This window comes from Mustela nigripes, chromosome 13 (assembly GCF_022355385.1).
Source record: "Mustela nigripes isolate SB6536 chromosome 13, MUSNIG.SB6536, whole genome shotgun sequence".
Lineage (NCBI taxonomy): Eukaryota > Metazoa > Chordata > Mammalia > Carnivora > Mustelidae > Mustela > Mustela nigripes.
This window is the reverse complement of record NC_081569.1, coordinates 34,589,740-34,612,905: the sequence shown is the minus strand read 5'-3', so window position 1 is coordinate 34,612,905 and position 23,166 is coordinate 34,589,740. Positions and strand designations below refer to the sequence as shown.

Below are 23,166 nucleotides of genomic sequence, written 5' to 3'. Positions count from 1 at the left end.
TGGACAACAGGAAAACCCCCTGCAAAACCACTATTCTGGGGAAAGCAGGTTAACAGAGGCTCATATTTAAACCTCTCGTCTGTTATTTCTAGAAAAAGAGATGTGGCATTTTAAAAGTTCTACTTTTACATGTTTTGATCTGAGGGAAATGATTTCACTTAAATCTGTTTAGTTTGGAGATAAAGAAAAATCTGTAATTAATTTTTGTCACTGATCTACAAGCACTTTCCACTGCCTATTGTTTATCGAACCTGATTTTCCTAATGAAACTATTTCTGAGATGGCTGCAATTTGCCATGAATTTCCAACCCTTTGGGTTTGTTATTTTCCTTCAGGTTTGGTCTGTTTATCTCAAAGTCACCAGAGATAAACTTAACTTTGGATTTATATGACTCTTCCTTCAAAGTGTACGGCAGAAGGTCTAGTAGCTTCACTGAAATACAGTGAGTAATATGTCAATCAAGGATCAGCAATAAAGGGATCAAAAGAGATAATGTACCCTGAAAGCACTTTGTAAAATGTAATACATTATCCAAATGGAATGTATCACTGTTACTTTTAAAAACGCTTAATTGACAGATCAGAGGATACATTTATGCACAACAAAATTCATCCTTCTAAGAGATACAAGAGAATTCATCTGTAAACAGAGGCAAACAGCTAACATGGTCCCTTTCTACATAATTTAATGGGAAGACCACTAAATTGGAACCCTCACTTTCTTTATAATTTTTATTTTTTTTACCCAAAACATAAATTTCATGTGAAATTCACAATTTCACCACCTTTGCATGGCAATTTATGATTCTAGTGTTTCAGATTATTATCTGAAATTGTTTTTCTCAAAAGCAATTCCAAAAATTTCTATTTTTTTCAAGTCACTTGCCTCACCTCATTAACCTCCATTCTCAGCGTATGATCGTATCTCTTCCTTAATAAGGATAGAGGTTCCCTAACTCACTGGCACATTTTCTCCCCTCCCTTATGGAAGAAGACAAACAAGCAAGACCAAATAGTAACAACAACAAAACCAAACCTTACCTGAAATATTAGCAGATTTCCATGGTATAAAATATTCCTAATATGGCTTATTTCAAGCAACTGCCTTGCAAATTCTTAAACATTTATCAATCACCACTGGCTCAGACACCTGTAAATCCATGTACCTTAACCACGAGCCTGTAAGGCCAACCTCAACTAAATGTGTATTCCAAGTCTCAAGCATGCTCTTTAGAAACAGGATACATTCAACAAAAAGAGAAGATAAAATTTTTCCTGGGAAACCTAAAACAAGATTATTGCCGTATTTGAATATTTAATTTGGCTCTGGGTTCAAGTTTATGTCTTAGGAACTTTGTGTATGCTCTCACCCTAAGGCCACAATCCAGGAAAAAAATGAAAATAAATTCAGTGTAAAATGATACACACATTGTGGAGTCTTATGAAAAGACAAAATAGGGGCACCTGTGTGACTCAGTCATTAAGCGTCTGCCTTCGGCTCAGGTCATGATCCCAGTCCAGGGTTCGAGCCCTGTGTGGGGCTCCCTGCTTTTTGGAAAGCCTGCTTTTCCCTCTCCCACCTCCACTTCCCCTGCTGTGTTACCTCTCACACTGTTTCTCTCTGTGCCAAATAAATGAAACTCTCAAAGGAAAAAAGAAAAAAAAAAGATAATATATACTGGGCACAGGTTTGGAATTTTCAGAAAACAAAGGCTATGCCCATCATTAGAAAGCAGAAGCTGGTTGGTTTACATACATCATGCACTTAGAGTCAGCATAAAACAAGAACGTAAGACCAAATATGAAATGCAAGAAATACATCAAGAAAATAACTTTTCAATAAGGCAAAGGAGCATAGTGGTTCATGATGCTTTGCAAATACTAGAAGGTGACAGTCCTCTGTGACTCCTAACTTTGCCACTTACTAACCATCTGAAATTGGGCTACTTTATCTCTATAAACCTTAGTTTTCTCATATGAAAAACCAAAGGAAATAATAGCAGCTTTTTCTTAACAGAGTCATTTTAAGGATTAAATGAGATAACGTGTAAAAGTTTCAATATTAGTAATTGAGCAAGTATAAGGTCTAGATGTCACAAGGTGAAGAAACAAGCGTTTACTAAAGAATTTTACATTCGTATGGAATTTAGGGATTTTAGCTTTAAGATTACTTGACCTGTTGAGTGCTGTGAAGTGTGTAAACCTGGTGATTCACAGACCTGTACCCCTGGAGCTAATAATACATCATATGTTAAAAAAAAAAAAAAAAAAAAAAAAAAAGGATTACTTTACTTGACCTGTAAAGCAACTCCTTGGGACCCTGGTTGGCTCAATGGATTAAGCCTCTGCCTTTGGCTCAGGTCATGATCTCAGGATCCTGGAATTGAGCCCGACATTTGGGCTCTCTAATCAGCAGCGAGCCTGCTTCTCCCATCTCTCTCTGCCTGCCTCTTTGCCTGCTTGTGATCTCTCTGTCAAATAAATAAATAAAATCTTTTTTTTTTTTTTTAAAGCAACTCCTTAAAAGCCCTCCCCATGGAAAATACCACACCCGATATCTGCCACGTGCTTAATGTTCTAGAACTACTTGCAATGGGAGCCAATGAAGTATTTGAAGATTTAAGAAAATAAAATCCAAGGGTGGCAGGGTGGCTCAGTTGGTTAAGGATTTGCCTTTAGCCCAAGTCTTGATCCCATGGTTCTGAGATCAAGCCCCATCGGGCTTCCTGCTCAGCTCCCCCTGCTTGTCCTCTTTATTTCTCTCTCACTCTCTCTCCCCTCTATCAAATAAATAAATAAAATCTTTAAAAAACTAGTTCAAAGAAACCAGAAGAAATTGTTATTACAGTATTTTAATTTTTCATATCCATAAATGCATTTGAGGCTGGTGAAGCCAGAGGAGGTAAGTAGTGGATATGCATGGAAAGGTATGATATTAAGGCTTTCTCCCTGTAGGAGTCTCTAGCCTAAGAAACTTTATTGCTTTTCTTTCCTTTCCACATAAAATCCTATAGGTGGTCCTGCTCCTGGTGCCTCTGTTTTTCTTTCTCATGACATCATGTAGGTGGGTATGTAGCTGGCATTTTTTACCTTTTCCCTTTAGTTGCTTTACAGCCAAGATCATCTTAACCCTCCCCTTCTAACATGCCTTCAGTCTTTTCCAGGAGCAGAGCTACAGCTCCCATCTTCAAATCACCTGTCTCCTTTGTCTTATACAATCAAGGTACACATTCCACACAATTTCTGGAACACAACAAAGAACTGACATTTAAAAGAAGGATAATTGGAGGGTCACCGTCCTAGCATAGCATCACCTCCTATTCTCGTAGGTATCCCCATCACTGACAGTAGGAGAATGTGCGCAGGGAACCCCCTTACAAGGAACTGCCACCTTCTCTAAAGTAATTTTACTTTTGTTGAGCTTGGGTCCAAAACCAAAAGTCAACCTTTCTTCACTGCCCACCTCTACCATATTCAATCATCCCATTATTGGTAAATGCAAACTTTGAGAACAAGTTCAGAAATATTTGCATATTAAAAGATGATGAAACCAGGAATGTATTCTCAAAATTGTTTGTCAAAGTTACAGCATTCTTTAGAAACTAACTTCCGTGCTCCCTTCAGCAGCAGATATACTAAAATTAGATACTAACTTCCTTGAAATGTCTCAATTATTTCAGAGTCAAAAATTGTATAGATGAGGGGAAAACTAATTTTAACAAAAGAAAAAAGAGTGCTTGATTTCAAAAGTATTTTTACTATGTAAGGAAATAAATCAAAAGAGAGATGGAAAGAAGAAAGATCTTTTTGGTTCTTATCACTTTTCACAACAAGTTTTTTTTTTTTTTAACAAGATAAAAGAAAATAAAATTTTAAGCACAAGATTTTTTTCTATTTCTCTTTTCTTAACCAGCTTCTGAATGGAAGTTGTCTGACACGACTAGTTCACAGTGTTATTGAAAGCTAGCCTGGCAACAGGCAACACTGTTCTCCTACTGGACGTGAGCAAACTCAAAGGACACCAGCTTCACATGATCGGTGTGACCATGACCATGTTGATATGAGACAAACAAGGTCATCTTACAAGTTTGTTTAACCACAAATGAAGACAAACCATAAAATACCAAACAACCCCTTTCCTAACTAATGAGTGACCATTGTTTCTTTGCTAAGTACAGCTACTTGCCTCACTCTTGTCCTTCCTCCTGGTGGATAAGAATTTCTTTAACCTACACAATCATAAATTTTCCTCACTTTCAGACCAACCTCTGCTTTCTAACACCATCTTACTGAGATGCCCCATGGTTTATACTGCTGTATATTCTCCTTTGTAGCAATAGATAATAAACTGAACTTATAAAACTACAGATGCGTTACCTCACTCTGGTCAGAATGGCTAAAGTTAACAACACAGGAAATAACAAGTGTTGGTGAAGATGTGGAGAAAGGGGAATCCTCTTATACTGCTGGTGGGAATGCAAGCTGGTGCAGCCACTCTGGAAAACAGTATGGAGGTTCCTCAAAAAGTTAAAAATAGAGCTAAATTATGACCCAGTAATTGCACTACTGGTTATTTATCCAAAAGATACAAATATAGTGATCGAAGGGGCACCTGTACCCCAATGCTTATAGCAGCAAATGTCCACAATAGCCAAACTATGGAAAGAGTCCAGATGTCCATCGACAGATGAATGAATAAAGAAGATGTGGTTTATATATACAATGGACTATTATTCAGCCATTAAAAAAATTAAATCTTGCCATTTGCAAGGATTTGCAAGGACTAGAGGGTATAATGCTAAGGGAGATAAGTCAATCAGAGAAAGCCAATTATTATATGGTTTCACCCATATGTGGAATTTAAGAAACAAAACAAAGGATCATAGTGAAGGGAGGGAAAATAAAATAAGACAAAATCAGAGAGGGAGAAAAACCCTAACAGACTCTTAATCACAGGGAACAAATGAGGTTGGTGGAGGGGAGGTAGATAGGGGATGGGGTAATGGGGTGATGGGCATTAAGAAGGGCACATGATGTGATGAGCCCTGGGGGTTACAGACAACTGACGAATCATGGAACTCTACGTCTGAAACTAGTAATATACTAATGTTAATTAATTAAATTCAAATTAAATGAAATAATAAAATAAAATACTACAAACGTGTTTTCAGTGGTCTTTAGCTAAGGGGCATTAAAATATTAAAAGAAAAGAAAGGTTTTGAAAAATTCCAGTAGCAGCAGGATTAGCAACCAGATCTTTCTCAAGTAACTGAGGACTATGAAATCTAGATATGGATATAAAGGTACCCATTGCTTACTGATGTTGAGTACCTGAATGATGTCATGTATGACATAATCATCATTTTTGTCCCTCTACAGCAGCCTACCCTAAACCTGAAGATTTATTATTAGTTTGTTTGTTTATTCCTTAAGATTAAGAAAATGACCATTGTATTACAATAACTCAACTATTGATTCCATTTTTACCCAAATTAACTTATTAGATGATCTTCTCCTTAATGTTGTTGAAAAGTCAATGTAGTAGGTATATTGTGATAGAGATATACTTTTGCTCGGTGGGTTGGCCACAGAGGACGGGACTTGAGTCATCATCATCATGTGAGGCCAACATCTGGGCAGCATAATTTGCCTAAAAGTCAGGGGTACTGCATGGGAGAGTGGGAAAGCACCATAAATAAAATTCCTGAAATTGCTTTTTTTTCCCCTAATATAAGCTTTGCATATTTCTTTACAAATAGGACAGAACACTATGCTGGGTGTTCAGAGATATGGGATCTAACTTTATGTAAGATATCTGATTCCTTTTGACAAGAAACTGGATTATGTGAACTCAGTAAAATCAGTAGATTGGGTTCTCCAATCCACTGAACTCAAAGGCTCCCGTAAAAATCTGTTATTTTATGGGTACCTGGGCGGCTCAGTGGGTTAAGCCTTTGCCTTTGGCTCAGGTCATGATCTCAGGGTCCTGGGATGGAGTCCCACATTGGGCTCTCTGCTTGGTGGGGAGCCTGCTTCCTCCCCTCTCTCTCTCTGCCTGCCTCTCTGCCTGCTTGGTCTCTCTCTGTCAAATAAATAAATAAGATCTTTAAAAAATTTTAAAAAAATCTGTGATTTTACAAAAGAATGGCATTTAAACCACTACATGTTATTTTAAACTGCAGTTCTCATGCCCTCATTTGTTGCTTAACCAACATTTATTAAGCATCCAATTATGCTACAACATGTGCTAAATTCTGGAGAAATAAAGAGAACAATTCTTGTTTTTATTCTGAGTGTGCGTGTTTGTGTATGTCTGTGTTTACAGACTGCAAGGTCTTCAGGAAAAGATTAGCAAAATAATAAACGTTCTTAAAACCTGAAGACTGATTTGAAAAAGACAAGTATTTGAAAAAATTGTCATAGGAAGTTCATGTATTAAATATTTTTTCTAGGGATAAGATTAAAGGATAGAAGTTTAAAGAATAGAAGTTACTAGGAAGTGGAGCTTTGTTCAAGCTGTTAATTTACACATTGCAATTTTCTAATGATGAATTAAGCCCCTGACAAGGTCTACATTTTTCTTAGAAGTGTTCAAACAGACTGACCATATTGAGAAAGAAATCATAGAACCTCCTCATTTTTGCAGGAGGCTGGCTACATTAGCTAGACTTCCCACACTGATTTCCCACTTGCTTATTCTCTCCTTTTCTTCCATTGTAGACATATGTGGAAGTCTTTTACACAAGGGGTGTCAAGATTAAAAATTTCTCACTTAAAGCAATGAAAAGAGAAATTTCTTAAAGTATTATTGATTCTGAGTCAATTTCAAATTTTACTGATAGTTACTGTGCAAAATGGTGTAGTTGAATTCATATACTTGCAAAGCCTCTTTCTGTTCAATGCAAGGGTGGATTTTAGGAGAACAGTAGAAAGGCATTACTAAAGAAAATACTCTCTTCCTGCGGCACTCACACCTACCCTCATTTTTCTCAACTATTTTTGATTCTTTCAATTTATATGTGCATTTTAATGAATAACCTCAAAGAAAATGTTGCCTAATTTAGCTAAGATCCATCAATGTATCTTAAGAAACAGAATATAAAAATGTTTCCAAAGTCTGATGAATGTGTGACATCTTTATTCTCTAAAACACTCAAAGAAGAATCAGCTCATTTCTGAAGTATAATCTACATCATTTTTTTCCTTAATGGATTCAAGCCATTTGTTTCTAGATGGCAATATTTTTCTGTTTTTTTAAATGTCACTGCCCTAATACGCTAATTTCTTAAAATGCCTGTTTACAATTCATTTTTTAAATACGTAGAATTCTAATCAGATTATGAGATTTTGCAAGTTAGCTCTGTAGTATTGAATCAATCCCCTTTCCTTTTAAGCAGTTATTCCTAAATATACTTTTTAATTTTTCAAAGAGACACTACCCATTTTGGAAAAACAAAACAAAACAAAACGCTCATTACCATTAGTAGCCTCCATGTGATCTGACAGTGTAGGGAGAATACTAATAAAGTAGAGAAAACTGTAGAATGTGCATGACTTACTACAAAACCAGCTGTGACAGCATTTATGATTCAATCTTTATTTTGGCATTTTCCTCTGATCCTCCTCAATTTTAGGCAACCCATGGATGTTACACATTCACTGTAACATGTGATATGATACACATTCACTGTATTCATATGAACAATAAACAGAGGGGACAATGTTTACACATGAAGAAAGGTTTACAAATTAAAGTCCCTGTTTAAGTAGATTTCATTGGCAGTATTTTTGTTTTGTTTTGTTTTTTGGTTTTGTTTTCTGTAGTAATTTAAGGGTTGTAGCCACAACCAAATCAATGCAGCACTGAAAAGACAGTAATATGTATTTTAGATAGTGATGTTTTGTCATTTCTGGACCTAATCTAAAGCAGCAGTACAAAGAATTTTTTCTGGAAATGGAAAATTTAAGATAACTTGTCATAAAGGTTGAAGTGACATGTACCTATTCAGAAGTGTAAAAGGATGGGGGAAGCCATTAATATTCATTGAGTATCTACTATGTGCCAGACTCTTAGCAGAGACCACTTCATTTAGTCATCCCCGTAACCCTCTGAGGTAAATTTTATTATTCTTGTTCATTTGGTGGAGAAAAATGTAGCCATGAGAAGCTAAAAAACTTGCCCAAGGTCATATATATGGTTAGATGTGTCTTCGATATTCAAACACAAAACCTCCCAATTCCAAGAATATGACTGCTTCAGGCTAACTCCAAAGAGGCTTGGGAAGGAGTTTAGATTGCTGTAATCACAAGGGTGTGCCTTAGCCCTTGTCTGAGGAAAATGACTTCACAGGGTCCCACTTTCCACACAGGGCTATTAGGAGATGGAAGTGACCAAACAGATCAGAAGTTGCTTTCAAGTTTTCTACTGGGCAGGTGTGCCATTGTTTTAAGGTATCTAAGTTAGCGCTCAGCACTATGGGAACAGATCGTCAAGGATATGACTTGATGGGTGGTTTGTGAATCTTTGTGTGATAGGAGCGGTGGGGGTTGGAATTACTGAAAAGCAGCAAGAGCTGAAGAGGTCTAATCTGAAAACATGGAGGATGAGGCAGGCTCTGCATATATATCTCACCCCTAACCAGGTACTCACTCTGCAAACAGTCAGCATTTAGGAGGTCCTGACACTTTTCATGGCACTTCACTCCACACTCCAAACACTTCATGCCTTGACGAGCAATGCCCCACAGGAGCCCTTCACACTCGTAACAGTAGGTGGGTGTAGTTGCCGTCCAGACTTCGAAGTTGTGGGGGGTAGTGGAGGACATGGGGTAGATCAGTGCCTGCAAAGTCTTCTTGAAGACATGTATTTTCTGTAAAGATAAGTTATAATGCCAGCCAAGTCAGTGGATTTGGAGAATTTCAGCATAAAATTATTTTATCACTTCTCCCTGAAAATACTATTTTGAAAGAGCCTCTTAGTTATTGACAAGTCATGATAATAAGCATAGTAATTCTCCTCACTTATTCTTCTCTCAGCATTCTAGGGCCCACGACAGTCATTTGAACACAAAGAACTCCCTAATCTCCCAGGTTGGACTGGGTTCCACTGTTGTGCAACTTCTTTCATAGCAGCAAGAAGCTCTAATTACTTGATAATGTCCAAGTCCTGCTACATTGTGAACTCCATGAGTCCAAGGATGATATAGATCTCCTTGGGCTAAACTGGTTGTTGACAAAATTGTGAAGTAGATGGGAAGTAGATTCTCAATGCTGACACTAACCCTCCAGAAACATACCACCCCTCTTTCATATTCTACTACGGCCTCTCATTCCTGACTCTGTATTCTCCCCAACACTTCTACCCTTCCCAGCCCCGAAGTATGCTCATTCTATAATTCCTTTTGTAGGGGACTGCTTTCATTGCCTATCCTTTTGGAAGGAACTCATCAACTAATTCATAGGAGACCATTAGCAGTAGGTAAAGGCTAAAAGTGGCACTCTCCCATGGCAATGGTAATATTTTAAAGGGAGGTAACCTTTTTTTAATTAAAATTTTTTTAGTTAACATGAAATGTATGATTTGTCCCAGGGGTACAGGTCTGTGAATCTTCAGGCTTACATACTTCACAGCACTCACCATAGCACATACCCTCCCCAATGTCCATAACCCAACCACCCCCTCCATACCCTCCACCCCCCAGCAACCTTCAGTTTGTTTTGTGAGATTAAGAGTCTCTTATGGTCTGTCCCCCTTCTGATCCCATCTTGTTTCATTTTTTTCCTTCCCTACCCCCCAAACCCCCACTTTGCCTCTCAAATTCCTCATATCAGTGATATCATATATTTGTCTTTCTCTGATTAACTTATTTCACTCAGCGTAACACACTCTCGTTCCATCCATGTCATTGCAAATGGCAAAATTTCATTTCTTTTGAGATGGCTGCATAGTATTCCAACTTTATTTGTTGTATACATATAGGGTTTTTTCTTCTAAAAAATTTTGAGGTACAATTTCTTCTAATAGATCAAAATATGCCCTAAATCTAGCACAGGGCATTATTCTAGTCTCCAGCCTGAGCAAATTCTCTCCACCTTATTTTTCTTTCTTTTTTCCAGCCAACTTATCTTATCAATTCCTTTTTAAGACTTTTTAAAAAAATTTTTCATCTTTACAGTCATATTCCATCCCTTGTGTTTACCCTTATTTTATAAGGGTACCCATCCATATATATATATTATCTATAAGTACTTTATAAGTTTTATATTTTATAAGTTTACATATATATGTATGTATGTATGTATGTGTGTGTGTGTATGTGTGTATATATATATCTTGAAAATTTTTGGGAGATAGTATCTTCTAAGAGACCAAAATACACCCAAAATCAAGTGTGTGGCTCTGTTCTATTCACCAGTCTAATATATATTTTTTGTTTTTTTAAAGATTTTTAAAATTTCTTTTTACCCCCTTTCTTCTCCCCCCAATTTAGGGTCTCTTCTGATTTGGCTAGCAGACGGCTTTCTGGAGTCTTTGTCACCCTTTTAGTACTTTATTCTCTCGTTCATATATTCCTTTCTGGATAAAGTGACAAGGCAGAAAAACTCACCACAAAAATAAATAAATAAATAAATAAAAACACAAGAGGCAGTACCGAAGGGTAGGGTCATAACTTTTTATAGCATATCGAAGGACTTTCAATGATAAGCCACTCGTGCAGTAGAAAAACTCACTGCATGAGTAGCCAGGCGACCTGGGTTCCCTGGCATAGGGCCAATCACATGACATTTCACATGGGTTTTTTCAGGCCATATTTACGACCAGTCTTCCAAATTTCTTTTCTTAGTGTCTAACAGTGGTTATCATTGTCCCTGCCTCATACTTGGGAGACAACACATATTTTGTGGAGTGAATGTTCTGCCACTTAGGAATCTTATAATTCACAGATAGACTTAGGTCTCTAAGGCTTACTTTCTTTCCCTACATATCTACCTACCTGCAGTATTATTTTGAAGATCAAATTGTATGATGGTAAGCTACATATTATACAGATTTCAAAATACTAAATAAATACCAACTGTTAGTACTCATAGTGGATTTTCCAGAAACCACCATAGGTTGAAAGGAAAGAGACTTGTCTGGATGAGTCCTTTTCTGTGCTTTTCATTTCTAACCATGTAGATGACTTAAAAAAAAAATAAAGGACATTAAAATAAAAATAAATAAAAAAGGGTTTATTTATTTGACAGAGAAAGAAAGAATGAGCTGGGGGGAGAGGTAGAGGTAGAGTGCAAAGGGCAGACTCACTGTTGAGCTGAGTCCTCATGGGGCTCAATCCAAGGACTCTGAGATCATGAAGTGACCTGAAGTCAGATGCTTAACCTACTGAGCCACCCAGGAATGCCTACAGATGACTTCCTGAAAGAAAGACTATCACTCTCTGAAGTTAGATTTACAGGTAATTTCACACAACTGCCTCATGCATAATGAATGAATATTTATATAAATCCTGCAGGACCCTAGCATTTACAAGAAACAATTTTGCATTAATAAATTAATGCAAAAAAATAATAAATTTTGCTTTAATAATCCTTAAATCTAATTTCAAAATATCTTAAACCTCATTTCAGAGTATCTTCACAGTGTGGAAATGACCAATTTTCCACAATTTTTCAATTCCGCAGTATAGTAAAAGCATATTCCCCTTTCTTAGTACATTCCCCTCACTGTATGTTTTCCCAGAATATGTTTGGTCATGGTACTGGGAGACTCCCTGCAGGGAGTTAAGCTTCACTGAAACTTTTTCTAACTTTTAAACAGCAAGATCCAGCCTTGCTATTACATGAGTTTCAGGTCAAGACTTGCAATACTTCCCGAGAATCTACAGAGCAACAGTATGACCTAATATGGGAGTGTGAGACCCCCATATTAAGGTTTATAATACAACTGGATCTATTCTTTTCAATAAATACAGCCTAAGCCAAGTAAATCTTTCAGCTTTCTTTCATAAGGAAGACGTCTTATCTTGCAAAAAAATTGTTCAGAGTTCTTTCAGAACTGAAACTATGTATTATTCATGGTTGCTTCCATTGTAACGCTTAGCGGAGTGGGTATCTTCAATATCATTAAAGTGAATTGAACAATTCTCGCCATAATAGATTTTCAATCCACAGACGGCTTCCTGTTCTAACTGAGCTGAGGGGGTATGTATGTGTAATGTAGCATTTTTAGTTTAGGTTAAAAAAATAAGTAGGAAACTTAGTTATATTTGCAATCACATCAGGTAATTTGTCATTTGTCTTAGTAGGGAGAAATAATTTTAACCCAATAGAACACCGGGGGGAATAGTCTGCTAATGAACCCAAGAAAAGTAAAATATATACGAATTTAGAAAGCAGGGTTAGGGTTAGCTAACAGGTTGTTCTGAACGTGAACTTATCCATATATTTCAGAATAAGTAAATGATTCATACATTTTCTCCAGGTCCCTATGTGTGTATTTTCTTTTTATTGAATTCAAGGAATATGTAGTTGGCCTCCTTAGGTGTAATAAATATAAGAAATAGTTCCTAAAAAATTAAGCATGATAGAGAAAAAACAAGGGAGTTCTGAATAGACAGCTGAGAAGTTTTCATTGAAATGTTTTGTTGTTTTGGGATTTAAGAACCATGATCTACTTCATAAAAAGAGAGAGAAGCTAATTAAAAAAAAAAAAAAAGGAAATAGGGAAAATTTACTAGACAGCATAATGAAAATCAATTGAATGGGACATTGAAATAAATCTAACATTTAAAAGCTACAGACACCAGAGAAAATACTGGATAGCTCACTAGAGGGTATATATCCCCAGTCTTAAAGAAATGAAAATATGCATCTTTTTTATTTGTGATTTTTGGGATATTAGTGTTGTCTATCAAAGCTGAAAATTACTCTAAAATAAATGACACATGGAGGGACGTCGGGTTGGCTCAGTCAGTTAAGTGTCTGACTCTTAGTTTTGGCTCAGGCTGTGATCTCATGGCTCATGAGATCCATCCAGCCCAGCACTGGGCTCTGCACTCAGTGGGGAGAGTGTGCTTGAGGATTCTCCCCTCTGGCTCCCATCGCATTTGTGCACGCTATCTCTCAAACAAGTAAACCTTTTTTTAAAAAACAACATATGGTAACATTTCCTACTGAAGCGAAGTATAAGATGCAAAGATGGCACTTTAGAAACTCAGGAAGTGAGTAGTTACGAAAGCATGTACAAATCTATCTCATAAGAAGGGATTCTTACTCTCAGGAAAATACTGCATTCTGAGGTAATGAGGTACTTTCCCAGAATTAAAATAAGGCTAGATCAAACCAGATTATAAGCAAGGACCAAGAGTGAGAGAGTTTTGTGGAATAAATCAAAAAAGATAGGGTAAGGAGCACTGAATAAAACAAAGGGGAAGAAATCAAGGGGAAACTCCAAAATTAGCCACAGACCATAGAAAATGAGAATCTAACACCATTAGGAGTTGGATTGAAAGCAAAGAGATTTTTTTTTTTTAATGTAGTGCTTTTTACTAGAAAGAATACTAGTTGCAGTTAGTAGGATCCTAGCTGACACGAAAGGATGGGACTGGGTATGTAATCTAGAGAATGTCTCTGGCCTAGGTAAAACAGAAGACAGGTGTGTAGAGATGGTGGTCCCAAGAACAAGCAGAGCCTTCAGCTACTGGGATTTGGACTCAAGAACATAATGAATTCAGCAATATGGGAGAATTACTATAATCTACTTTAAAGGTTTCTAAAATTCTCCAATCTTCACAATAAACATATATACTTTCTAAAATAATTTTCATTTCTTTTATTATCCTTTCAATAATTATAGATCAAGCTGCATTTTACATCATATAGGAGTCTCTTGTTTCTAAATGATATTGGTATTTTAGTGTATATACATTCTATCTCCCCCCCCTCTTTTAAGAATCACAAAGATTTTGTAAATCATGCTCAACACTTCACGGAAGTGACTTGCAAAATGAAATAATTCTTATTGGCAAAAAATAATCTTGTCTTTTTCCTACTCAAAATGAGAACAAAACAAAGCAAACAAAAATTTCATATGTCATTTTCCTCTCTATTATGTATTTTCTAATTATAATAAAATGCATGCTCACTGTAAAATTAATTTATACAACAAAAATTGCACTAAAATTTTTATAAAATTACTCAATTTAATTTCTCAAAGTTAGCCATGGTTCTTTTGTGATTTTTGTTTATTTATGAACAGAATATAAGACAACACAATTAGGAATAAAACTGATAAAAACATCAGTTTTACATTACTGAAGTGATTGCAGAAAAAAGAAGTCAAATTTTATTTTGTGGAGACACTTTTATCTGTAGAAATGAGGTTAAGGAATGCTTTGACTCTGATAAGCCTCTTTAGCAAAGTACAGCTTATAGATTACAAAAGGTAAGATGCTCATATTCTGAACAATTATTTTGTTAATAATTTCTCTTCTAAGAAACTGGAATCTAAGCTGAAAAGTTCTAATATGTTACTTTTTGAACAATAAGGACAAAGGAAAAAAAGTGAATGCCTTTTCTGTTCATAACTATATAAGAAAATTAAAATGAGTCCCCAAAATAAAACAACAAGGCTTCTTGCCAAAGGTGATGACTAGTATTTTTAGACCATCAATATTCCAATCAACTCTTTTTTTTTTTAATATTTTATTTATTTATTTATTTATTTGACAGAGAGATCACAAGTAGGCAGAGAGGCAGGCAGAGATAGAGGAGGAAGCAGGCTCCCCGAGGAGCAGAGAGCCTGATGCACGGCTCAATCCCAGGACCCTGAGATCATGACTGGAGCTGAGGGCAGAGTCTTAACTCTGAGCCACCCAGGTGCCCCTAATCAACTAACTCTTAATACAACAGGAACAAAGCATGTTTACCTCCATTTGCCATATATCTTTTCTATTTTTCCTCTACTATGTTAACCAGTGCACAACTAATGAAGCTGCATTTTTCTCATCATCCTCTGATTTTTCCTGGTGGGATTATGTGAACTATGACTTTCCCATACTAAAAAAAAAAAAAAAACACACACACACACACACACACATATTTTGATAACAAGAAAAAAACATGCTTCTTGTTTTGAAGCATTTTTCATGTACCTTGACATGCACTTTTTAGAAAAAACAAACAAAGAACCTAGGAGTATCTGGGGGGCTCAGCTGGTTCAGCATCAGGTCATGATCTCAGGGCCATGAGATCAAGGCCTGTGTCAGGCTCTGAGCTCAGCAGGGAGCTTGCTTGAGATTCTCTCTCCCTCTCCCTGTGCCTCTTCCCATGCTCACACACTCAACAGATAGATAAATAAATAAATAATATCTGTTTAAAAAAATCTCTTTACCATCCTGTAGGTATCATTTTGCATTATTTCTGGACAAAAGCATCAGAAAGATCTGCAGAACAAAGATTGGGTAGAATGTGACCTTTGAAATTTGTTACAAACACGAAGACAGAGCAATGGTATAATAAGTCCTTGAGTATAAAACAGTTTGAGTTTGGGGCACCGGAGTGGCTCAGTGAGATGAACACCCAACTCCTGATTTCAGGTCAGGTCACGATCTTGTGAGATCAAGCGCCACATCAGGCTACCCACTCAGCAGTGAGTCTGCATCTCTCTCCCCAACCTTTACCTGTCTTCCTCTCCTCCTCCCCCTGCCCCCACTTGAGTGCTCTCTAAAATAAATATATAAATCTTAAAAAAAAAAAGAGCTTAATTTCAGGTCCAATTTGCTCATGAGAGTAATCATCACATAAGACTGTAAAAGCTAAAGTTATTCAGGTAAAATATTGTATCTGAAAACGTAAACAGAGACCAAAAATTATTTGCCTATCTTTGGAAGAGCCTGAGTACTTTGTTTTTACTTATACAGTTTGTTAACAAGCACAAATTATTACTGACCTAAGTAACTTGCTCAGTAAGTCCAAATAGAGAGAGTGAATAATGGTAAAGAAGATGATTCAGTAATTCAAGAAGAGTGCAATATAGAGTATGCTTGTTAGGATAGAAAACATGTTCTGGAAACAAATTAGGATAGATTTATCATGTACTGTATGTGACACTTGTTCTCCAATTCAAACTTTAAATGAAAATGTGTATATAGGGCGCCTGGGTGGCTCAGTGGGTTAAAGCCTCTGCCTTTGGCCCAGGTCATGATCTCAGGGTCCTGGGACTGAGGCCCAGATCTGGCTCTCTGCTCAGCAGGGAGCCTGCTTCCCCCCCTCTCTCTCTGCCTGCCTCTCTGCCTACTTGTGACCTCTGTCTCTCTGTCAAACAAATAAATAAAATATTAAAAAAAAAGAAAATGTGTATATAAATTTCTAAAGACTCCACCAAAAAAAAAAAAAACCAATATAAAAATTAACTCAGTAAATTTGTGGGATACAAAATCAATACACAAAGATGTGGTACATTTCAATACATAAATAACAAATTATCAGAGAAATTAAGAAATTTAATTTAAACTTGTATCAAAAAGGATAAAATGGGGGGGTGTGCCTGGGTGGCTTAGATGGTTAAGGGTCTGCCTTCAGCTCAGGTCATGATCCCAGGGTCCTGGGATAGAGTCCCATGTCAGACTCCTGGCTCAGGGGAGCCTGCTTCTCGCTCCCCCTCTGCCTCTGCCTTTTCCCTGCTCTTGCTCTCTCTCTCTCTCTTTCTAATGAATAAATAAAATCTTTAAAAAAGAATAAAATATCTAGGAATAAATTTAGTCAATTAGATGAGGATCCATACTCTGAAAAGTTTAAGATATTAATGAAAGAAATTGGAGAAGACACAAATAAATGAAAGTTATGCCATGCTCATGGTTCAGAGGAGTATCATTAAAATATTCATACTCTCCAAAGCGGTATCTAGATTCAGTTCATTCCTTATGAAAATTCCAATATCAATTTTCACAGAAATAGAAGGAGCAACCTTAAAATTCATGTGGAACCACAAAATTCCAAATAGACAAAGCAATCTTGTGGACGAAAACTGCAGGCATCACATTCCCTGATTTCAAACGATATTACAAAGATATAAGAATCTCAACAGTATTGTATGGCATAAAAACAGACACTAGAGCATCAGAACAAAACAGAGTCCAGAAACAAAATCACACATATTGATTTATGATAAAGGAGCCAACAGGATACAATGGGGAAAAGAGTCTCTCTTCTTGTGTTAGGGGAAAATGAACAGCTACATGCAAAGGAATCACACTAGACCATGATCTTTTACCACACAAAAAAAAATTAATAAGAAATTAACTAAAGGCTTGAATATAAGAACTGAAACCATAGACTCCTAGAAGAAAACCTAGGTGGTAAGGTCCTTGAGATGGGTCTTGGTGATGATCTTTTTTAGATTTGTCACAAAAAGCAAAAGAAATGAAAACAAAAAATAAATAAGTGGGACTACATCCAACTAAAAAACTTCTGCACAGTTGGGTGCCTGGGTGACTCAGTGGGTTAAACCTCTGTCTTCAGCTCAGGTCATGGTCTCAGGGTCCTGGGATCGAGCCTCGCATCAGGCTCTCTGCTCAGTGGAGAGCCTGCTTCCACCTCTCTCTCTGCCTGCCTCTCTGCCTACTTGTGATCTCTGTCAAATAAACAAATAAAATCCTTAAAAAACCAAACCAAACAAAACAAAACTTCTGCACAGTAAAATGAACCAACAAAATGAAAAGCTAGCGTGCTGAGTGAAAGAATATATTTGCCAACCATATATCTGGCAAGAGACTACTACCTAAAATATATCAAGAATTCTTAGAACTCTATAGCTAGAAAACAAACAACATGATTTAAAAATGGGCAGAGGATCTGTGTAGACATTGTCCGAAAAAAAGATATAGGTGTGGCTACAAGGCACATGAAAAGCTGTTCACCATAATCCATCATCAGAGAAATGCAAATCAAAACCAAGTGATCACTCCTCACAACTGTCAGAAGGGCTATCATCAAAACAATAACAATAATAAGTGTTGGCAAGGATGTGGAGAAAAGGGAAAACTTCTACAATGTTGGTGGGAATGTAAATGGAAAACAATATGGAGTCACTTCAAAAAATTAAAAACCTCACTACCAAATCACCCAGAAATTCCACTTCTGAGTATTTATCCAAAGAAAACAAAAACATTAATTTGGAAAATGACGTATACTTCCATGTTCACAGTACCATTATTTATAATAGTCAAGACACAGAAACAACCTCAATGTTGTTCAATGGATACAAAAAAATGTGGTGTTTGTGTGTGTGTGTGTGTGTGTGTGTGTAATACAACATTATTCGGCTGTAAAAGAATACAATCTTTCCAGATGCAATAATATGGATGGATCTTGAGAGCATAATGCTAAGTGAACTAAGTCAGAGGAAGACAAATAATGTATGATCTTATTTACATGGAGAATCTGGGAAAAACAAAAAACAAAAAACAAAAAACAAAAACAAAAGCAAAAACAAAAACAAAAACAAAACATGAAGCTCATCGATCCAGAGAACGGACTGGTGGTAGCCAGAGGTAGGGGATGGTGGGTGAGGAAAATTCGTGAAGGAGGTCAAAAGGTACAAACTTTCAGTTGTAAAATAAGTAAGCTATGGGATTATAATATACTTATGGTGTATTACACATTTGAAATGTGGCGATCCTAAAAGTTCTCATCACAAGAAAGAAAAAACACATAACCATGTATGGTGATGGACATTAACTAGACTTCCTGTGATGATTATCTCATCATATATACAAATATTGAATCTTTATATTGAACACCTGAAACTTAGATGTTATATATCAATTATACTTCAGTAAAAAAGTATATGTAAATAATGGAGGTAGGATTTGAATAATTTATTAAATATAAGAGACCAAAAATAATATGAATTCTTTCACTGAAAGGAAACTTCTGTCATTTTCATGTGAAAAGTTTGTTTGTTTATTTTACCACTTAGGGTCAAGTTAGAGTTTTTACAAATCTGAGAAAGGTCATGAAAGATTAGAAAGAAGGGTTAGGATTCTGTAAAAGTAAGAGAGGGAAGGGGTGACTATCCCTCACTGTCCTCTTCACTGTCCTCTTGTGTAACAAAGCAAAGCCAGTCATGGAGACATGGAAAGTTGTAGTAGATGTAGTTAATAATAAAAACAATAATATTTATTACATAATTATGTGTCAAAAATGGTTGAATTGCTTTCCATTTCTTATCTCACTGATCCCACCAAGAGTACTCTTGCAGTACTAATATATTTATTTTACATGTTGGAAATCTGATCTGGCAACACAGCAGACTAAGTTGATATAGTCTACTACAGAAGTATTGAAAAAATTTTTAATAGGTAAAAGAGCCCAAAAGGAACAGATTCTCCAGGTGCCTGTGGGATGAAAAGGAACTTACTGCCCGAATTGTGAAAGCTGATTCTGTGGAAACCCAAAGGTTGTGTTTGGGATCCAGTTAGACTCCATGGGCTACAAACTTGACGTTTTGAAACCATTTTCAGACATGATATTTAGATTTGCCTTTTACTTGATGTGGGCATTTTTAGATCATGTTTTTCTCCTTCAGGACAGAATTATTAACTCTAAAGTTTTTAAAAAAGGGCATTGCAGGTCAGTATCTCCCATGAACATAAAGGCCTCAACAAAATCTTAGTGAACTGAATTCAACATACAGTCTTTAAAAATCATGCCCCATGGTCAAGTGGTCAAGTATGATTTACTCCAGGGATGCAAGGGTTGTTTAATATTCACAAATCAATGTGATACATCCCATTAACAAGAGGAATAATAAAAATACATGTAATCATTTTAACAGATGCATAAAAAGCATTTGACAAAATATAAAATCCATTCACGATAAAAACTCTCAACAAAGTGGGTTTAACATACCTCAATATAATAAAGGCCATATATGAAAAACCCACAGCTAACATAATACTCCATGGTGGAAAACTGAAAGCATTTCCTCTAAGATCAGGAACAAAACAAGGAGGTCCACTCTTGCCACATTTATTCAACATAGTACGGGAAGGTTTAGCTGCAGCAATCAGACAAAAGAAAAGAAAGAAATAAAAAGCATCCAGATTGGTAAGGAAGAAATAAGACTGTCACTGTTTATAGATACCATGATACTGCATATAGAAAACCCTAACATCTCCACCACAAAACTATTAGCACTGATCATTTGGCAAAAGTTACAGGATACAAAATTAATAAACAGAACTTTGCTATGTTTCTATACACTAATAATGAAGTAGCAAAAAGAGAAACTAAGAAAACAATACCAAGAAAACAACTAAGAAAACAACTGTACCAGAAATAATAAAATACCTAAGAATAAATTTAACCAAGAAGGTGAAAAGCCTATATTCTGAAAACTGTTAAGATGTTGTTGAAAGAAATTGAAGGTGATGCAAGGTATGGAAAGGTATATCATGCTCTGTTAGAAGAATATTGTTAAAATGTCAACACTAGGGACACCTGGGTGGCTCAGTAGGTTAAAGCCTCTGCCTTCAGCTCAGGCCATGATCCTGGGGTCTGGAATCGAGTCCTGTATTGGGCTCTCTGCTCAGCAGGGAACCTGTTTCCACCTCTCTCTCTGCCTGCCTCTTTCCCTATTTGTGATCTCTGTCAAATAAATAAATAAAATCTTTAAAAAATAATAAAACAAAATTTAATAAATAAAATAAAAATTTTAATAAAATAAAATTTAATAAGCCAAGAATCTAAATAGACATTTTTTTCCCAAAGACATACAGATAGATGGCCAAGAGACACATGAAAAGATGTCCAACATCGCAAGCCATCAGGGAATACTAATCTAAACTACATTGAGATATCACTTCCACCAGTCAAAATGGCTAGTATCAAAAACAAGAAATAACAAGTGCTGGTAAGGATCTGGGGAAAGGGAACCATTATTCATTCGCTATTAGTAGAAATGTAAGTTGGTGCAGCTACTGTGCACACAGTATGGAATTTCCTCAAAAAATTAAAAATAAGAGTACCATACAATCCAGTCATTCCACTATTGAGTGCTTACACAAAGAAAGTGAGAACGCTAATTGGGAAAAGATATATGCATCCTTATACTTATTGTAGCATTATTTAAATAGTCAAGATATGAAAGCAACCCATGTGTCCGTCCATAGATGACTGGACAAAGAAGGAGTGGTACACACACACACACACACACAATGGAATATTACTTGTCCATAAAAAAGAATGAGATCTAGCCAATTGTGACAAAAGAAAGGACTTAAACATCATTATGCTAAGTGAAATAAGTTGAAGAAAGACAAATAGCATACAATTTCACTCATATGTGGAATAAGCAAGCAGAGGAACAAACAAAGAGAGACAAACCAAGAGACAGAATATTGACCATAGAGAACACACTGATAGTTACCAGAGGGTGGGGGTGGGGGGTGCAGGGGAAGGAGGAAACAGGTGACAGGGATTAAGGAGGGCAGCTGCTGCAATGAGCAGTGGGTGTTGCATGGACGTGTTAAATCGTTGTATTGTACACCTGAAACCAAAGTCATACTGCAAGTTAACTGGAATTTAAACAGAAACTTAAAAAAAAAAAAAACAATAATGAAAAACAAATAAACATTCAAACAAACAAGACCCTTAAAGAGAATAAAATGGTGACTGCCAGAGTGGAAGTGAGTGGAGGGATGGGTGAAACAGATTAAGGGTATTAAGAAATACAAACTTCCAGTTTACAATAAATATATCAGAGATTTAAAAAAATATAGCATAGGGAATATATTCAATAAATTGCAATAACATGTTTGGGAACAGATGGAGACTGCACTTAGCATGGTAAGTACTGAATAATGCATAGAATTATCAAATCCGTGCTAGACACCTGAAACTAATATAACGATGTTAATTATACTTCGGTAAAAGAAGGTGTATTTTCAGTAAACATTTAGGGAACATCCACATTAAAATCAACAGTATGGATCAGTTTAATCCATTTGTTGAAGAAGAGGGAACATAAAAATCTGCATGAATGAACCTTGTAAAAGAAAGGAAGAAGGACTTTTAAAAAGTAAGAGAACTAAGCTCAAATGCATTTTGGGAAGTATAAATTGATTGAATTCACATGTAAAAAGGCAAATTCTCAGACTGAATGTGAAATTAAGCTATATGAGAGGGATGCCTGGGTGGTTCAGTGGGTTGAGAGTCTGCCTTGGGCTCAGGTCATTATCCCCAGGTCCTGCTCCAAGTCTGTTTCTCCCTCTGCCTCTGCACCTCCCCCTGCTCGTGCTTGGTTGCTCTCACATCTCTCTCAAATAAATAAGTAAAATATTAAAAAATAAATAAAGTTAAACTATGTGAGATACACAGGGTGTCAGGGTGGTTTGGTTTGTGAAGTGGGTGACTCTTGATTTTGGCTCAGGTCAAGATCTCAGGGCTGTGAGATCTAGGTCCAGGTTGGGCTCTGTACTGGGCATGGAGCCTGCTTGGGATTTTTCTCTCCCTCTCCCATTTTCACCTCCTCTCCCTCTCTGGGGAGAAGAAAAAAAAAAAAAGCTATGTAAGATACACATAAAACACATTAAGAATTAAAGAAGGGGCCAGAGAAAGTTCTATCAAGGAAACATTGACCTTATTAATTTGGTAGAGCAGTATTAGTAACATAGAGAAAATATTTTAAAGAAAAACCATTTAAGGGCACCTGGGTGGCTCAGTGGGTTAAAGGCTCTGCCTTCAACTCAGGTCATGATCCCAGGGTCCTGGGATAGAGTCCCGCTCTCTGCTCAGCAGGGAGCCTGCTTCCCTTCCTCTCTCTCTGCCTGTCTCTCTGCCTACTTGTGATCTCTGTCAAATAAATAGATAAAATCTTAAAAAAAAAAGTTTAAAAAAAAGCCATTTAAGAAATTAATGAAATTATTAGCAAAGTTGAAAGAAAAAATTTATTGGGAATATAGAAGTCCCAAAACTTATGTACCCAACAAAAAATGCTCCTATAGTATATCTACAAAACTGATTATGGAAGCCATAAAATGGTCAATTAAATGCTAATCACTGAATATACAGTCTATGTGCTTTGAATACAAGGTAGGAACAACAATAAAGGTCACATGGTTTGTCTTTGGGAGAATAAACACTCTAAATTGAGGAGTCAAAATA

At 36.4% G+C, this 23,166-nt stretch overlaps 1 protein-coding gene across 1 annotated transcript in view; it reads right to left on the bottom strand.

Moving 5' to 3' along the window:
- Positions 1-23,166, bottom strand: part of UNC13C (unc-13 homolog C) — a 559,224-nt gene that overhangs the window by 349,251 nt on the left and 186,807 nt on the right. The window contains exon 7 of the mRNA XM_059371954.1: positions 8,651-8,870. Coding sequence (XP_059227937.1) covers positions 8,651-8,870 — 220 coding nt within the window. The remainder of the gene's footprint in view (positions 1-8,650; positions 8,871-23,166) is intronic.